The sequence below is a fragment of the Schistocerca piceifrons genome, chromosome 1 (genome assembly GCF_021461385.2).
Source record: "Schistocerca piceifrons isolate TAMUIC-IGC-003096 chromosome 1, iqSchPice1.1, whole genome shotgun sequence".
In the NCBI taxonomy this organism is placed as follows: domain Eukaryota; kingdom Metazoa; phylum Arthropoda; class Insecta; order Orthoptera; family Acrididae; genus Schistocerca; species Schistocerca piceifrons.
The window spans coordinates 1,016,960,880-1,016,980,598 of NC_060138.1; the positions used below are offsets into that span (position 1 = coordinate 1,016,960,880).

At 44.7% G+C, this 19,719-nt stretch overlaps 1 protein-coding gene across 1 annotated transcript in view; it reads right to left on the reverse strand.

Moving 5' to 3' along the window:
* Positions 1-19,719, reverse strand: part of LOC124777226 (EF-hand calcium-binding domain-containing protein 1) — a 118,319-nt gene that overhangs the window by 79,025 nt on the left and 19,575 nt on the right. Inside the window, exon 3 of the mRNA XM_047252555.1 lies at positions 1,649-1,787. Within this exon, the coding sequence (XP_047108511.1) occupies positions 1,649-1,787 (139 nt within the window). The remainder of the gene's footprint in view (positions 1-1,648; positions 1,788-19,719) is intronic.

Below are 19,719 nucleotides of genomic sequence, written 5' to 3' on the forward strand. Positions count from 1 at the left end.
CACGGGAGTGTCGTAGGACCGTTGCTATAAACAATATACATAAATGATCTTGTGGATGACTTCGGAAGTTCACTGAGGCTTTTTGCGGATGATGCTGTGGCGTATCGAGAAGTCGTAACAATGGAATATTGTACTGAGATGCAGGAGGACCTGCAACGAATTGACGCATGGTGCAGGAAATGGCAATTGAATCTCAATGTAGACAAGTGTAACGCGCTGCGAATACGTAGAAACAAAGATCCTTAATCATTTAGCTACAATATAGCAGGTCACCAACTAGAAGCAGTTAATTCCATAAATTATCTGGGAGTAGGCATTAGGAGTGATTTAAAAAGGAATGTTCATACAAAGTTGATCGTCGGTAAAGCAGATGCCAGACTGAGATTCATTGGAAGAATCCTAAGGAAATGCAATCTGAAAACAAAGGCAGTAGGTTACAGTACACTTGTTTGCCCACTGCTTGAATATTGCTCACCAGTGCGGGATCCGTACCAGATAGGATTGATAGAAGAGACAGAGAAGATCCAACAGAGAGCAACGCGGTTCGTTACATGATCATTTAGTAATTGCGAAAGCGTTTCGGAGATGATAAATAAACTCCAGTGGAAGACTCTGCAGGAGAGACGCTCAGTAACTCGGTACGGGCTTTTGTTGAAGTTTCGAGAACATACCTTCACCGAGGAGTCAAGCAGTATATTGCTCCGTTCTACGTATATCTCGCGAAGATGGTTCAAATGGCTCTGAGCACTATGGGACTTAACATCTGAGGTCATCTGTCCCCTAGACTTAGAACTACTTAAACCTAACTAACCTAAAGACATCACACACATCCATGCCCGAGGCAGGGTTCGAACCTGCGACCGTAGCGGTCGCGCGGTTCCAGACTGAAGCGCCTAGAACCGCTCGGCCACAACAGCCGGCCTCTCGCGGAGAGACCATGAGGATAAAATCAGAGAGATTGGAGCCCACACAGAGGCATACCGACAATCCTTCTTTCCACGAACAATACGAGACTGGAATAGAAGGGAGAACCGATAGCGGTACTCAAAGTACCCTCCGCCACACACCGTCAGGTGGCTTGCGGAGTATGTATGTAGATGTAGATGTGGAATGCAGTGCGTGGACATTATCGTGGAATGATGGTCTCACGGGGAGTGTTCAAGGACTAAAACCCTGCAATCGCACTATCCTCTGTGCCCTCGGTGGCTCAGATGGATAGAGCGTCTGCTGTGTAAGCAGGAGATCCCGGGTGCGAGTCTCGGTCGGGACTAAAATTTTGAACTGTCCCCGCCGATGTATATCAAAGCCTGTCGACAGCTTAGGGTCTTGATTTAATTATCATTTCATTCTAAGAGAGCTGCATGGTCACTGATGGTATCTGTTCTTTCGGACGTGTCCGAAGGAATAGATGTCATCTTCATGTAGAATATGTATTACGTCAACTGAAGTTGGGTGCAAGATAGAAACGCGAATGGACACAAATGAAGTAATATCAAAATGGCTGGTTGACGTGTTTCCCCAAACAATTGAGAAAGTTTATCGAATAGTAAATCCTACAGAATGAGACAGGTAGGTTGGAGTCCCGTGCTACACTGATACTGTAGAGCGGAGAGCGGGCGTGTCGGCAGAGAGCAGCAGCGAGCCGCACCTCGACCGCGGCGACGCCGGCAAGGGGCGGCGCTGCGACCGCGACGGCCGACGCCTGCGCGGCGGCGGGGGAGCCACCCGCAGCACTCGTGCTGGCCACCAGGCTGCGGTACACCCGGCACAGCGCCTCGATCTCCTGCCTGCCGCACACACACACACAGCACCCGTCTGCGGGCTTCTCACTTAACACACACCAATCAGCTTTTCATTGTCACAGAAGTTGAAACTAGGCCTGAAACTAATACGAAATTACAAAAGGAAAGACGTTTGTGCGACCTCTTCTTCTGTAAGTCCGCCCCGATAGCTGAATGGCAGCTGGCACGGCAGCTCAGTGTGTTCGGTCAGCGGGCTGCGTGCTCTCTGCAATAAAAAACTGAGTCAAGGAATCGACGATCAACTTGAACGGATGTCTTATGACGTCCGCCCAAACCAAACACAACGAACTATATCGAACAAAATGGAAGAAAAGAAATGGTCAGAGTGACGGGTTGCCGTTCTAAGGGGCCGGGTTCAATTCCCGGCTGGGTCGACGATTTTCTCCGCTCAGGGACTGAGTGTTGTGTTGTCTTCATTTCATCCTCATCCGGCACGCAGGTCGCCCAATGTAGCGTCGAATGTAATAAGACCTGCACCAAGGCGGCCCGACCAGCCCCATAATGGGCCTCCCGGCCAATGACACCTAACGCTCATTGGTTTTTTCTTGTTAAAAGGGGCAATAGTTTCCGGCGCTGTTATCTTGTTATCGGTGACATAGTTTCACGATCGTCAGGTTGCTGGAGTTCTCTTGGAAGGCTCATTCCATTGTTAAAGAAAAATGTATATACAGTAGTCTCACTAAAATAAAGCTGGTTTCATAAATCAACAGCTATAACCGTTATAATATATCTACATACACAAGAAAGAATCAGATCCATAAGCCGGTAGCGTTAATACACGGAGCTATAGTTTGTACAGGCTGTCCCAGGAGGAACAGTCAATATTAAAGAATATGACAGAAAGGCTCGTTGTTGCTTTAAATAGAGATGGGGCCCCTCCACGCCCGCACCAACGTGGTGACCAGACCAAAAGTTCTACTGTCACCTCCGTCAACATATTAGTTACCTAATAGGTGGATCACAGGATGCTCGGCTGTGATTTCATCCGTGCGTCTGGGTAAGACTACGCATTAACAAGGTCCATCAGGTGATAGATAGTGGACAAAACGCGAACGAGGGTAGAAATTTGAAGAGCAGAGGGAAAAAAGTGCCAAGCCTTGTGCCGTGGGATAAAAACCTCTGCGACAATGGGATGGGTAGTAAGAGCAGTAGCGGCTTACTAGCTGCGATAGTTCATGCAAGGTTGGTTCCCAGTACCTGCTGCAACCTACATCCTTCTGAATCTGCTTAATGTATTCATCTCTTGGTCTCCCTCTACGATTTTTACCCTCCACGCTGCCCTCCAATGCTAAATTCGTTCTCCCCTGATGTCTCAGAACATGTCCTACCAACCGATTCCTTCTTCTAGTCAAGTTGTGCCACAAACTCCTCCTCTCCCCAATTCTATTCAATACCTCCTCATTAGTTATATGATCTACCCATCTAATCTTCAGCATTCTTCTGTAGCACCACATTTCGAAAGCTTCTATTCTCTTCTTGTCCAAACTATTTATCGTCCATGTTTCGCTTCCATACATGTCTCCACCCCATGCAAATAATTTCAGAAACGACTTCCTGACACTGGAATCTATACTCTATGTTAACAAATTTCTCTTCTTCAGAAACGTTTTCCTTGCTATTGCCAGCTACATTTTATATCCTCTCTACTTCGACAATCATCAGTTATTTTGCTCCCCAAATAGCAAAACGCATTTACTACTTTAAACGTCTCATTTCCTAATCTAATTCCCGCAGCATCACCCGATTTAATTCGACTGCATTCCATTATCCTCGTTTTGCTTTTGTTGATGTTCATCTTATATCCTCCTTTCAAGACACTGTACATTCCGTTCAGCTGCTCTTCCAGGTCCTTTGCTGTCTCTGACAGAATTACAATGTCATCGGCGAACCTCAAAGTTTTTATTTCTTCTCCATGGATTTTAATTCCTACTCCGAATTTTTCTTTTGTTTCCTTTACTGCTTGCTCAATATACAGATTGAATAACATCGGGGATAGGCTATAACCCTGTCTTACTCCCTTCCCAACCACTGCTTCCCTTTCGTGCCCCTCGACTCTTATAACTGCCATCTGGTTTCTGTACAAATTGTTAATAGCCTTTCGCTCCCTGTATCTGACCCCTGCCACCTTCAGAATTTCAAAGAGAGTATTCCAGGTAACATTGTCAAAAGCTTTCTCTAAGTCTACAAATGCTACAAACGTCGGTTTACCTTTCCTTAATCTATCTTCTAAGGTAAGTCGAAGGGTCAGTATTGCCTCGCGTGGTCCACCATTTCTACGGAATCCAAACTGATCTTCCCTGAGGTAGGCTTCTACCAGTTTTTCCATTCGTCTGTAAAGGATTCGTGTTAATATTTTTCAGCCGTGACTTATTAAACTGGTAGTTCGGTAATTTTCACACCTGTCAACGCCTGCTTTCTTTGGGATTGTAATTATTGCATTATTCTTGAAGTTTGAGGGTATTTCGCCTGTCTTATATATCTTGCTCACCATATGGTAGAAAAGCTCATTTGAAGCAAAAAACTTGTATGGACACATGCCCCATTCCGAATGGTTTCCGAGATACAATACAGTTAAGGTTCATATTTACATGCTGACTGTTCCAGTCATTTTAGAAGAGCAAATTACGGGACAGAATTACTTGCGGTTCTTTTTATGTTTAATCTGTTTGTTGGAAACCCTGATGAGGTTCCTTTGGCCACGTAGACTGCGTTGTATTTCCAGCATGATGAAGCCTCTCCACGTTTCAGCAGACATGTGACGGAACATCTCAAGTAGACTTACCCTAATCGCTGCATTCGTAATGGCAGTACAATTAACTGGTTATCAAGATCGCCAGACCTTACGCATCAGATATTTTTTTGTGGGGTTGGATGAAGTATGAAGTGTACAAACGAAATGTGAATATGCGAGATGAACTGCTTGGTCGCATCGTGGACGCTGCTCCCCTCCATTTGGGAACGTGCGGAGGCGTTCAGATCAGCAACACAACATGTTCTCCAAAGAGTGCACAAATGCACTAAAGTTGGCGATGGGATATTCTATCATTTATTGCAAACTGTACAATAGTTCTAATATGACGTGCGCGATAATGCTTAGAGGCGAATTTATTAAAAATGGGTACTTTTCAATTGATACTTTGTGAAACGCATGTTATAATGTTTACTAAATGTTGTACATGTGCAGCCGGCCGGAGTGGCCGAGCGGTTAAAGGCGCTACAGTCTGGAACGGCACGACCGCTACGGTCGCAGGTTCGAATCCTGCCTCGGGCATGGATGTGTGTGATGTCCTTAGGTTAGTTAGGTTTAAGTAGTTTAAGTAGTAGCACATGTGCACATGTGTACACCTGACAATGTAGTGAACAACGCAGAAAATAAATAACGATCTAAGTCAAATGTGTTCTGTCTTGGAAACCATTCGGAATAGGGCACATATTCGTACGAAGATTTTTGCTCGAATGATCGTTCCTCTCCTATTCCTATTATTGACCGTTCCTCCTGGGACACCCTGTATATAGAAACTATAATGCAGATATGAATCACGGGACTTGGAATGGAGACAGTAGTTCTCAAGGCAGTGAGAGAGGATTAAAGCATATCCACAATGTTGTTGAAAATGTACACAAAACCTGTCTATCACAAATACCTAAGTCACCAATAAAACTGGTCGTCTCTCAGAGCTTTAAGTCCCATTGTCTGAACGATCTGGCAGCATTGAAGCGTGTGAAACCTTGTCTTCCACTTGAACCGTTGTAAAGTGGCATCTTCATTTCGTTTGTTTGCTAAAACTACACTGAAGAGCCAAAGAAACTGGTACACCTGCCTAATATCGTGTAGAGCCCCTGCGAGCACGCAGAAGTACCGCACCACTACGTCTGAAGTAGTGCTGGAGGGAATTGACGTCATGAATCCTGCAGGGCCGTCCATAAACCCGTAAGAGTACGAGCAGGTGGGGATCTCTTCTGAACAGCAGGTTGCAAAGCATCCCAGATATCCTCAATAACGTTCATGTCTGGGGAGTTTGGTGGCCAGCGGAAGTGTTTAAACTCAGAATAGTGTTTCTGGAGCCCCTCTGTGGCATTTCTGGGCTTGTTGGGGGTCGCATTGTCCTGCTGGAATTGCCCAAGTCCGTTCGAATGCACAACGGAGATGAATGGATGCAGGTGACCAGACAAGATGCTTTCGTACGCGACACCTGTCAGAGTCTTATACAGACGTACCAGGAGCCCCATATCACTCTAACTGGAAACGCCCCACACCATTACAGAACCTCCACCAGCTTCAATTGTCCCTTGCTGACATGCAGGGTCCATGGATTCATGAGGTTGACTCCATATGCGTACACGTCCACCCACTCGATACAATGTGAGAGGAGACTCGTCCGACCGGGCAACAGTTTCCATTCACCAACAGTCCAATGTCGGTGTTGATGGCCCCGGCGAGGCGTAAAGTTCTGTGTCGTGCAGTCAACAATGGTGCACAAGTGGGCCTGCGGCTCCGTAGGCCCATATCGATGATGTTTCGTTGAATGGTTCGCACGCTGACACTTGTTGATGGCCGAGCATTCAAACTGCAGCAATTTCCGGAAGGTTTGCACTTCTGTCACGTTGAACGATTCTCTTCAGTCGTCGTTGGTCCGTTCAAGCAGGAAATTTTTCCGGCCGCAGCGATGTCGGAGATTTGGATGTTGGATTCCTGATATTCACGGTACACTCGTGAAATGGTCGTACGGGAAAATCCCCACTTCATCGGTACCTCGGAGATACTCTGTCCCATCGTTCGTGCGCCAACTATAACATCACGTTCAAACTCACTTAAGTCTTGATAACCTGCCATTGTAGCAGCATTAACCGATCAATAACTGCGCCAGTCTTATATAGATTTTGCCGACTGCAGCCCCGTATTCTGTGTTTACATATCTCCGTATTTGAATACGCATGCCTATACCACTTTCTTTGGCGCTTCAGCGTATGTTTGATATAATCTCGAAGTTCATTTGTTTCACTTTTTAACCCACCAGTAACAGTGATACGTTTCGAAAACACTCCTGCGAAAGAGTTTGCAACTGCATCAGGATCAGAACAGTTTATGCTCAAAAGTTTCCTCACCAAGCAGCCGCTATTGGCCACCGGCCAGCGGCCTTGAGCATGTTTCTGTTCTCGCATTGGCAAGCATAAAATCGTTTACTACCGTAGTTTGATTTTCCACATGGAATAATTTCGATAAATCGAGTGAATAACGTGCAGTAACACAGAGGTGCAGTCTTTGCTCGTGCAGAATACGGCATGAAGAATACTGACGTGTATAAATTACCACTGTCGCTACAATGCACCTAAAACAAAATTCGATTGGTATGTAAGTTGATGCATTGGTGTTTAATGTGTTAAAATGAGTGTATTTATCAAATTTCATTTTTTACTTGAAGTTCTAGCATTTGCCTTGCAGTTACGTATTGAATTTTGCATACTTGACCTTACAAACGTTGTTTCAGCTTTACAAAATAGCGTCTGAAGTAGAAGAAGATTCACGCTTTAGGTTTAATAATGGGTGAAGGCAGCGGGGACCGCTCGAAATATTTGTGCCGTGTGTGGTGCTAGTGCTGTCGAAGAAATCATGTTAGAAAATGTTTTTCTCGACTCAAGAAGGATCGTACTGATATGAATCATTTTCCACATTCAGAAAGTCCCATCAGTTGACAAATGATGTGAATTGCTACCATTTAACCTACGTTCGACATTATCATTCAGTGGGAAAGATTTATAAGTCGGATGCAGGATTAGTGCTTGCTCTAATTGAAAGCAACAAAATTCAGAGGGCTTATTTGTGCTAGAATGGCCTCTGTGTGCTCATCGAGGATTATATGTAATGATGGTGTTGACCGGTTATAATGCCTTCATTCTAACTTCATAACAGCATTAAGTGGCACGGGTAGCGTGTTGTATAGTACGAACTGCATCGCAATTGCCAGTAACTGAAATGTCTTCAGGTCACAGTGTAAGGAAAACGGCCGACAAGCCACCATTGCTACTGCACAATAACGCTCGCCTGCAATCGGCTGATTTCACAACAGGAGCTATGAACAAGTTTACTGGACGAAAATGTCCTTTGAACCTGGCTTAACGATATTATTACCTCCAAAACAGTACATTTCTAGAAACAAAGAATCCGTAAATTTTCTGAGCGTTATCAGATATTATTTAAAATGTGACAGAACATATTTTTTATTATTAATTTTTATCTTATGTTTACTGTTGTGCTCAATAACCTAATGGAAAAACGCTATGAAAACATGTTCTGCATTAGCACAAATGAATGACAACTTAGTGTGGTCACCTTAAACGAATGTCTGTTTTAATGAACGATAACGTCTCTGCAACACATGCCTGCATAAATCGTCTCAAATTAGTTCGATTTTTTTGAACCTTGAAATGGCCTGTGTCTACGTCCTGCCCTGTGACGTACACAACTAGCATCGAACCGTGACTGTTGGAGTAGCCTAAAGAATTCCAATTAACAGATTATTATGCCACACTTCTGTATTCTCAATAAAACTAAAATTTATTCCAGTAGAAACACAAGAAACGGGTATTATCATGCGTGTCCTATATAAGTTTTTCAACCTTACGTTATGCGATAACGAAAATAGCAAGAGGATTTAAGACGGAGAAGATTTCTTAAGTTTTTCTTTATTATTTTTCGATCTGGCTACAAGTAGTTCTGTCACAGAAGAGGTAAAAAGCTCGTCTTCAGTGAGACTGGAACCGAGAGCTAACGCAGCTTTCACTTTACAGTGCGAACAGGTTGCCTCATAACTAACGAGCCACTGTGGTTCTTGTTTCTCCCTCATTGCGCCATTGGTGCCTAATAATGGACTCATGAGCTCCATTGCCATTTTCAGAATCGAAACGGCCCTAACAGACGAAGGAGAACAGACAACTCGATTTTACCTCTTAGGGACTTTATATCTCCCAAAAAGGAAAGTCCCACCCGTATCAAATCAACACAGGCAAGACTATTTAAAAGCATTTGGTGCCTTGAAATGTATTTTTATTTTCCCCAAAAACAGAGCATTATGTTGCATTTTTGTTATATTTTACCGCATAATCTCCCGAAAGTTACATATTTACTGTTTTATACTACTAAATATGTCACCCTACAGTTTCCACAAAAGTCGCCACCCAAATCAGTATGAACAGTTTACTCATCCGCAATAAGTTGCCCATGCCTCAAAGTGACCTCAGTTTCAGACTTTGATGTGGTGCGGTGAAGTCTACGGATGCACACTACTACGACGCTGTAAAACCTTCCAACCTTGTTGTATTCTACGGAAGCAGAAATAGCTTCCTCAAAATGAAAACGTTGTAGATGTGACATCTCAACTTTCCGAACCACATAAGCCCAAATTTAAAGATTTATCTGTCGAAACAAGACCAGGACGTTAAGGTCATTTGGAATGGTTTGTCACACTTATATCATGTGGAAAAGTCCGTCCGTTCGATATCGGCCAGCTAAGGCGTCACTCGGCGCGCGGCCGGCAGCTAATCGAAAGGCGCGCTGAGTTGTGCTTCGCGTTGCCGGGCAACCGACCGGCCAATGACGCGCCAGCGGTAGCCTCGTGGCTGTCGCCCCGGCTAAGCGCTCACCACGTGACACCGACTTTATGACGTGCAACGACGCCGAGAAAGCTAATAAAACAAGCCTTGATTACACAAAACGTCAAGTGTACGCGTGTTTAAACGCTGCGTACGGAAAATTGCCGGTGGGTGAGGGCTGACGCTTCATATAACCCGCTGAGGTTTTCGAAGTTTTAGCAGTGTGGTGAGGCTTATCTTGAGAATCAGAACGAGGTGTGAGGGGTCCATAGCCCTCTGTCAGAAATGTCGCAATATTATCAGTTGATAAAATATTAGACTTCGCGTTGGAAGTACGAAGTTCACGAAACGTTGCTAATGAAGCCATCAGAGACCAAATCAGCGTTACTGTCCCGAAAACGCACTTCTGAGACGTCTGCCATAAGAAATGGTTCAAATGGCTCTGAGCACTATGGGACTTAACGTCTGAGGTCATCAGTCCCCTAGAACTTAGAACTGCTTAAACCTAACTAACCTGAGGACATCACACACATCCATGCCCGAGGCAGGATTCGAACCAGCGACCGTAGCGGTCTCGCGGTTCCAGACTGTAGCGCCTAGAACCGCTCGGCCACTCCGGCCGGCCGTCTGCGATACTTCAACATGGCGTTGCATAGAAGGTGTAGTGAGCAGTATGCATTTTTTGTGAACAACGTGGCCACTTTGCTGTAAACAGGTGTACATGCAAGCTCTTAAGTTGAAGAAGGAAGCTGAACAGTAAAAATAAAAATAAATCCAAAAGGCAACTACCGTAACCGATTTCAACAAAATTTAGACTTACGGAATACTTCTGTTCTATTAATAAATCATCTGACGAGTTCTTTAATAGATCATTTCCGACAATTGTGAACTTCACTTTGACCTCACAAATCTCAGAGCACTAATGAGAATGAAGTATATCGCAAGGTGTCATTTTAATACTTTCGTCTTATTTGAGATGCACCTGACCATTACAACGTAATGAAGCAACATAGTTGAAAAATAAACGCAAACATGGTCCGTAGTAGGCTGTAATGCGATGTTTATTAAGCTGTGGATCCCCAAAAATACAAAATTTTTCTAGTTGAAAAACGGTGTAGCTTGAATGGTGCGCAGGTTTGATGTATGTGAGAGCCATTTTCGATTCGTATGCGTTTCGTTTCATTTATTTCTCGTTATATTTTAAGATCTTAGATTTTTCACTGCTTTCATCTGCTTTTCCCGTTGAATAAGAGATTACATGAGTGATGCATTTTTGTAGCCACGTTCACTATGGGACTTAACTTCTGAGGTCATCAGCGCCCTAGAACGTAGAACTACTTAAACCTAACTAACCTAAGGACATCACACACATCCATGCCCGAGTCAGGATTCGAACCTGCGACCGTAGCGGTCGCCCGGTTCCAGACTGAAGCGTCTAGAACCGCTCGGCCACAACGGTCAGTCACGCGAAAACAATATCCGTCTATAGAGCAGTGGAGAGGCCTTGTCATAGATACGTGTACAAAAGCGCATTGTAGACAAGTAAACCAGATGTACTTATTCATTTGTACGTTATACATATTTCTTTGCACGATTTTTTCATAATATCAAAGGTGTTTTCACAAGTACATTTGTATTACACTACAAAAACAGTCCATTTTTTTGTTTTCGTTTCTAAAAGAAAACTGGAAAAATGAATGTAAGGGCAATGCGAGGGTTTTCAGCGAATAATGTAATAAATAATCACTAAGCTATCTGGACGGCATGATTCACAGAAGCAACGAAAGTTCTCTAAATTCAATTACACCTTTAATTAGAGTACGCGGATTACTGACTTTGAATGTTCGATGCGTATCAGAAATTGTCTTTCACTTCGACAGCAAAGAAGTAAGGTTTTTACTGATAGAAAATGCATATATCCCCAAGGAAGTTGACGCAATTTTCCCATTTGTGAATATAATTTTTTGTTACTAATGAATTAATTGATTCACGATCGAGCAGTCTAGCTTGTACCACCGGTTGACAGTGTCTAACGGACCCGGTGGACATACGAATCGCAAAGGACACCCGTGGTCTGTTCGATCAACAAATACGCTGGGAGAACCCGAAGAATCACTTTACATGTATCACGCTTAACGAGATCTGTTTTAAGAAAAGTTGTTTTTTTTTTCAGAGTCTCATCATATTACTTGTTTGTGGAGTTCTGACGGTTAGTTACTTTGGTTTCCCAAAGATATTACAGTTAGATGCCGTAGATTTGTAATTGAACCTTAAAATGGCCCAGTTATTATTCAACAAGATGTCCTAAACTATTGATATCCACCTGTAATTCCCGAAGTACCAACTTTATGGGAATAGCAAAATGTATTTCGGGTAGTATTTTCCTCCTAATAAATTAAATTAAGGGCAGAAATGAAACTTCTGTACTCTCAGAGACTCCGAAAGCATACATGTCTTCTTCGTCGCTGAATGTGGCAACGCGGAATCTATTCGTGTTTCTGGCGCAGTCAGCGACCATTCACTACTAAAACCAGAAAATTGCTGCTCATTTCACGCTATATAAACACGTTTGAAGCGACCAGAATTTATTCATAATGCAGTCCAACCGCGGTTGGTAATGCCGTAGCGTGAGAGCAGTCGCTGTAGAACCTGCCGTCTGAACAGAACTGTCTCATTTAAATATGAATTACCCAAAACTGTCTGAATGACGTGCACCACGGAAAGTGCAAACCCGTCTGGTAAGTAACATTGCACAGTGCTTGAAAGATGATCGTTGAAATGTGTCGTATTCTGGGTAAACGCGGAAACTGTGGCGAAACCATGCTCTATTCCTTGTACGTCTACATCTACATCTACAGCTACGTGATTACTCTGCTATTCACAATCAAGTGCCTGGCAGAGGATTCAATGAACCACCTTCAAGCTGTCTCTCTACTGTTTCACTCTCGAACGCCACGCGGGAAAAACGAGCACTTAAATTTTTCTGTGCGAGCCCTGATTTCTCTTAAATTATCGTGATGGTCATTTCTCCCTATGTAGGTCTGTGCCAACAGAATGTTTTCGCAATCGGAGGAGAAAACTGGTGATTGAAATTTCGTGAGAAGATCCCGTCGCAACGAAAAACGGCTTTGTTTTAATGATTGCCACTCCAATTCACGTATCACGTATCATGTCTCTGACACTATCTCCCATATTTCGTGACAACATCTCCCCTATTTCACGATAATACAAAACGAGCTGCCCTTCTTTGTACTTTTTAGATGTCATCCGTCAGTCCCACCTGATGCGGATCCCACACCGAACAGCAATACTCCAGAATAGGGCGGACAAGCGTGGTGTAAGCAGTCTCTTTAGTAGACCTGTTGCACTTTCTAAGTGTTCTGCCAACGTATCGCAGTCTTTGGTTTGCTCAACCTACAATATTATCTATGTGATCGTTCCAGTTTAGGTTATTTGTAATTGTAATCCCTAGGTATTTAGTTGAATTTACAGCCTTCAAATTTGTGTGACTTATCGCGTAATCGAAATTTAGCTGATTTCTTTTAGTACTCATGTGAATAGCTTCACACTTTTCCTTATTCAGGGTCAATTGCCACTTTTCGCACCATACAGATATCTTATCTAAATCATTTTGCAAGTCGTTTTGATCATCTGATGACTTTACAAGACGGTAAATGACAGCATCATCTGCTAACAATCTAAGACGGCTACTCAGATTGTCTCCTGTGTCGTTAGTATCGATCAGGAACAATAGAGGGCCTACAACACTTCCTTGGGGAACGCCGGATATTACTTCTGTTTTACTCGATGACTTTCCGTCTATTACTGCGAACTGTGACCTTTCTGACAGGAAATCACGAATCCAGTCGTACAACTGAGGCGATACTCGGTAGGCACACAGATTGGTTAGACGACGCTTGTGAGGAACGGTGTCAAAAACCTTCTGGAAATCTAAAAATATGGAATCAATTTGACATCCCCTGTCGATAGCACTTATTACTTCATGAGTATGAAGAGCTAGTTATGCTTCACAAGAATGATATTTTCTGAAACAGTGCTGACTATGTGTCAATAAATCGTTTTCTTCGAGGTACTTCATAATGTTCGAATACAGTATATGTTCCAAAACCCTACTGCAAATCGACATTAGTGGTATAGGCCTGTAATCAGCGTATTACTCCTACTTCCTTTTTTGTGTATTGGAGTGACTTGAGCAATTTTCCAGTCTTTAGGTACGGATCTTTCTGTGAGCGAGTGGTTGTATATAATTGCTAAATATGAAGCTATTTTATCAGCATACTCTGAGAGGAACCTGAATGGTATACAATCTGGACTGGAGGCCTTGCCTTTATTAAGTGATTTAAGCTGCTTCGTTACACCGAGGATATCTACTTGTATGTTTCTCATCTTGACAGTTGTTCTTTATTGGAATTAAGGAATATTTACTTCTCCTTCTTTTGTGAAGTCGTTTCGGAAAACCGTATTTAATAACTCTGCTTTAGTGGTACTGTCAACAGTGACTTCACCGGTGTTATCGCGCAGTGAAGGTATTGATTGCGTCTTGCCACTGGTGTGCTTTATGTATGGCCAGAATCTCTTTGGGTTTTCTGCCAGATTTCGCAACATAATTTCGTTGTGGAAATTATTGAAAGGATCTCACATTGAAGTACGCGCCATATTTCGAACTTCTGTAAAACTTTGTCAATCTTGGGGATTTTGTGTTATTTTAAATTTGGTATGCTTTTATCGTTACTTCTGCAACAACGATCTGACCTGTTTTGTGTGCCATGGGGGATCAGTACCATCACTTATTAATTTATGTGGTGTACATCTCTCAATTGCTATCGATACTATCTCTTTGACGTCTTTGACCTCGGACACGTAATTGTTCTTGTATGTGATTCTTCGTAGGAGAGCATCCTCTTAGCCGCTAGCTGTGTACTGCTTTCACTAAGGCTACCGTTTCATGTGATGTCAAAACGAGGAGGCAAACAAGTTGAACGTAATATTATAAAGGTCACGTGAATTAATTCTCCGTGGCTATTTGTTTCTGTTCTACCACGTAATTTATAAAGTTGCTACACCTTCTCCAATTTACTGTTCGATCACAAAGTGGTTACCTTGCTTGAGCAGTTCTCTTGATATAACACTATTTTTGGGGCTCCGTGATTCTGGTGTGTCTTTTGTGGCGTACTCGCCAGCTTCCGACTTCCAGTAAGTGTTGGATATCTGTAAGACTGGTGTTGCAGCAGTCAGCCACTTAGAAAAATATCGTATTTACTGTACTGTGTGTCGACTCTGCTCTCAGTTTATTCTTCTGGAGTTGTCAGGCACCGACGGAAAGTCGTAGTTTTTTGAATGAAGTTATCTTACCGGCCGTTGACCGTAATGTTTCATTATTCGCCACACGATTGGAATTTCGACATTTAGGTCATTGTAAAGGGTTCCGCAATATGACCACAATTAGTAAAGTTCCACAAAATTTTTAATACACTTTTGAGGTCAATTTAACGATTTAAAAAAAAATTTATATGCTATTTTATTCCTGTTAAAATATAATTACTGGTGATAGTCATAATAATGCTATGGTATAATGATGACGCTGGTGGTGCATAGAAATGGATGTGCTCGTGATGAGGATGGAATGATGAGCATGACTGTGAGGTCTTGCGGAACCGCAGATAAGGACTAAAATTCATTAAAGGGGAGGAAGGAAAACGGAAGGACGGTTTGAGGTGGTGCGTTGTAACTGCTGGAGGGAATGATACACAGTATCTCGGGACAGATTTCATCGCTCGGTAGTGGGAGTTATTTGAACTTCTGGAGCGAAAGGATGGGTAAGGCATGAAGGTGCATACAGGGTGATATGTGGAAATAAGGGCACAGGAGGGTAGCTGGATTTGTGATTAGTGATTAGGATATTGCGTGCTTGGACTGGGTATTTTGGTTAATGTATTGGCTTTGAAGGTGCTCCAAGAAGAGAAGTTGGTGCCGGAAATCGATGAATTGTTGTAGAATACGTGTTGGAAAAGATAAGTGGATGCAGACGGCCAGCAGGTGTGCATGTCTTTACAGGATTTTAGTCGGTTTGTAAAATTTAGATGAGGCAGGGATCCAGGCAGTACTGACATGGGATGGGGCGAATCAGACATTTACAGGTGATGCACACCCCAGGTGCTCCCTGTTAGTAATTTTAGCCAGTTTCGAGCTTGTGTTTGGTGGTAAGAGTTGTTGTAAGTTTTCTGTCGAGGGTTTGTCCAAAAAACTGTACTGTGTTATTCAGAAGAATCGACTGGTTGTCAATGGATGAGTGAAAATCTGGATGGCGAAATGCCGAGTGATATGACAAAAAATGGTCGCTTGGCCTTACTTTGGATTTATGTGAAATTTCTGTGTATTATACGACTCTAAAAGGAGATTCAAATGGTATTGTAGGGAGGCATGGGAGAATGGTGTGTGTGTGTTGAGTAGTTACGTAAGCGGTGCCATCAGCATGTTGAGGACGAAGGTGGAAGATGGTGATAGGCGTGTGTCAGCGGCGCATGGGGTACAAAGGAAGGGCGACAGGACAGAGCCTTGAGGCACATCTGCAGTAAGGTGAAACGTGTAGGGACAGCGTCGTTATTTGTAACGTATTTAAAAGAATAGTGAAGACAGGATACCATAAGTCGGACGTAGTTAATTGAGAGAGCATGGATCTACAGCTTAAATAGCAGATCAGAATCTCATACCCGATCAAAAGCAAGCACTCCGTCTTCAGGCCACAAGTGGCCCATCGGGACCATCCGACCGCCGTGTCATCCTCAGCTGAGGATGCGGATGAGAGGGGCATGTAGTCAGCACACCGCTCTCCCAGGTGTTACGATAGTTTTCTGTGACCGGAGCCGCTATTATTCGGTCGAATAGCTCCTCAATTGGAATCACGAGGCTGAGTGGACCCAGAAAAAAAGGCAACAGCGCATGGCGGCCCGGATGGTCGCCCATCCAAGTGGCGGCCACACCCGACAGCGCTTAACTGCGGTGATCTGACGGGAACCGGGGTATCCACTGCGGCAATGCCATGGCAAACTCGACCAAAGGTTTGTTAGTTACCAACGGAAATAAATAAGGGGGACTTTCGTTTGATGGGAGTTACGGTGTCTAAGATAAAGTTGGTTGTCGATCAAATAGTTTGGAAAAAGTTACATTGGGTGTCGGGCATGTGCTGCAAGGTACTGAGGGTTCGTTGGTTAATGATACTTTCAAGGATTTTGCTGAAAACTGATGTGAGACTGACAGCTCGTTGGGACAAAGTCTGTGAGTGTGTGGTATCTGGTTTTAGAAAGAGTCTTTAAACGGTCTTTACTGCTCTGGGTAATGAATGACCTGTTCAGAGGGATCTGTGCTCGTGTACGGATCTATTTGTGCAAAATGTCGCAGAAGTAACTTAATCGGGAAAAAAGCAGCCACATCGTTAGCTAAGATGTCGCAGGTTTTAAGAAGAAACAACTAGCATCATTTAATCAGCTGTCAGATCTACTCTCAATAAACGCGTCACCCGCATTCTCTTTCCGGCGCTTGCTCCTTGTGTGGAACAGGGAGGACTTACCTCGGTCGGCGACAATTGTTCGACGGGGCTGAATCAGCGGCGCGGCACGGCGCCGCATGACGCATGTTTGGTATTTACGGTTGCCGCCGCCGCCGCCGCCGCCGCCTCCGCCTCCACAATCGATCTCTCTGTTGATTTATTCGCCCAGGACCACGAGGGGTGAGGAGCACCTGTCCCTCGCAAGGAACGAATGCGGAACGGCAAATCAGCCTCGGGGGAAGGGACCTCAGCCTTGACCCCTCACTAGTTCCAGCGTACAAAGCTGCCGCCTGCGAGTCACAGTGAAATGTGTGCCACGACGTGTACTTCTGTTAAACCCCCGTTAGAACACCCACAGTATGGTTTTCTAAGCGTTCCCTCTGTCGGTTTAGGCGAATTCCTTATAAAAAGGACACAGTCTAATGTTATCTCCGTCCTTATCGAAAGGAAGCAAGGTTAGGATTTAAGTCTCGTCGACGACAAGGTAAAGAGAGATTGAACACGAGCTCGGAATGTAATCGGTTGTGGCTTTCAGGGGAACTTTCAAGGATTCACCTTAGCGATTTAGGGCAATGACGAGAAAATTAAATCTGGCTGACCTGTCTGCGGGTGAACCGCCGCGCAGTGTCTTACCCCTACACCTCCTCGCTTCGTCCCTCCTGATAAGATGTGTCCTTGTGCCCCGTCTGTAATGACCTCGACATCGACGGGAAGTTAAATCTTTGTCTTCCTTCTTTCGTTTCCTTTTTTGGTAATTTAATCAGCATCTTTCCTTACGCTCAAGACGCGAGTGTGAGAATTCCTAGTAAACAAACGACTCCACAAAACAAAGGAGTTATCAAAAACATTAGTTATATTTATTTATTACAACAGCACAGTGCTGCACCAGTTCATGGTTTACCTACTACTCTAGCTGCCGAGACTGGATGGTGTCCAACACCATTACTGAATTTGTGTCCCTCGTTAACGACAACGACCGACATGAGGGACGTGTTGTAAGCTCCGCTAGAAATACGAATAATTTGTTTTCGACTCACGCCATTGAAACACTTAAAAACGAAAACTGGCAAAACTAATTTTCCACAGCTCGGAGACAAATCACGGACATTATTCTCCCACCCATCGCACAGTAAAACAATGATGAGGTGGCAAAACGGAGATATAATATAAAAATAAAATAACGTAAAATTTAGAATGGAAAGTGGGCACTTTACCAAGAAATCAACATTAGATAAGTGGAAGAACACATCACACTTATGCAGCGATACAGCATCACAGTTTCGTACTGCTGCTGGAACCCAATTTCAGAAACTTCTTCTTTTGTTCTTAGTTTAAATTCTTCTTGCACACGCTTAGATATCTACACTCCTGGAAATGGTAAAAAGAACACATTGACACCGGTGTGTCAGACCCACCATACTTGCTCCGGACACTGCGAGAGGGCTGTACAAGCAATGATCACACGCACGGCACAGCGGACACACCAGGAACCGCGGTGTTGGCCGTCGAATGGCGCTAGCTGCGCAGCATTTGTGCACCGCCGCCGTCAGTGTCTGCCAGTTTGCCGTGGCATACGGAGCTCCATCGCAGTCTTTAACACTGGTAGCATGCCGCGACAGCGTGGACGTGAACCGTATGTGCAGTTGACGGACTTTGAGCGAGGGCGTATAGTGGGCATGCGGGAGGCCGGGTGGACGTACCGCCGAATTGCTCAACACGTGGGGCGTAAGGTCTCCACAGTACATCGATGTTGTCGCCAGTGGTCGGCGGAAGGTGCACGTGCCCGTCGACCTGGGACCGGACCGCAGCGACGCACGGATGCACGCCAAGACCGTAGGATCCTACGTAGTGCCGTAGGGGACCGCACCGCCACTTCCCAGCAAATTAGGGACACTGTTGCTCCTGGGGTATCGGCGAGGACCATTCGCAACCGTCTCCATGAAGCTGGGCTACGGTCCCGCACACCGTTAGGCCGTCTTCCGCTCACGCCCCAACATCGTGCAGCCCGCCTCCAGTGGTGTCGCGACAGGCGTGAATGGAGGGACGAATGGAGACGTGTCGTCTTCAGCGATGAGAGTCGCTTCTGCCTTGGTGCCAATGATGGTCGTATGCGTGTTTGGCGCCGTGCAGGTGAGCGCCACAATCAGGACTGCATACGACCGAGGCACACAGGGCCAACACCCGGCATCATGGTGTGGGGAGCGATCTCCTGCACTGGCCGTACACCACTGGTGATCGTCGAGGGGACACTGAATAGTGCACGGTACATCCAAACCGTCATCGAACCCATCGTTCTACCATTCCTAGACCGGCAAGGGAACTTGCTGTTCCAACAGGACAATGCACGTCCGCATGTATCCCGTGCCACCCAACGTGCTCTAGAAGGTGTAAGTCAACTACCCTGGCCAGCAAGATCTCCGGATCTGTCCCCCATTGAGCATGTTTGGGACTGGATGAAGCGTCGTCTCACGCGGTCTGCACGTCCAGCACGAACGCTGGTCCAACTGAGGCGCCAGGTGGAAATGGCATGGCAAGCCGTTCCACAGGACTACATCTAGCATCTCTACGATCGTCTCCATGGGAGAATAGCAGCCTGCATTGCTGCGAAAGGTGGATATACACTGTACTAGTGCCGACATTGTGCATGCTCTGTTGCCTGTGTCTATGTGCCTGTGGTTCTGTCAGTGTGATCATGTGATGTATCTGACCCCAGGAATGTGTCAATAAAGTTTCCCCTTCCTGGGACAATGAATTCACGGT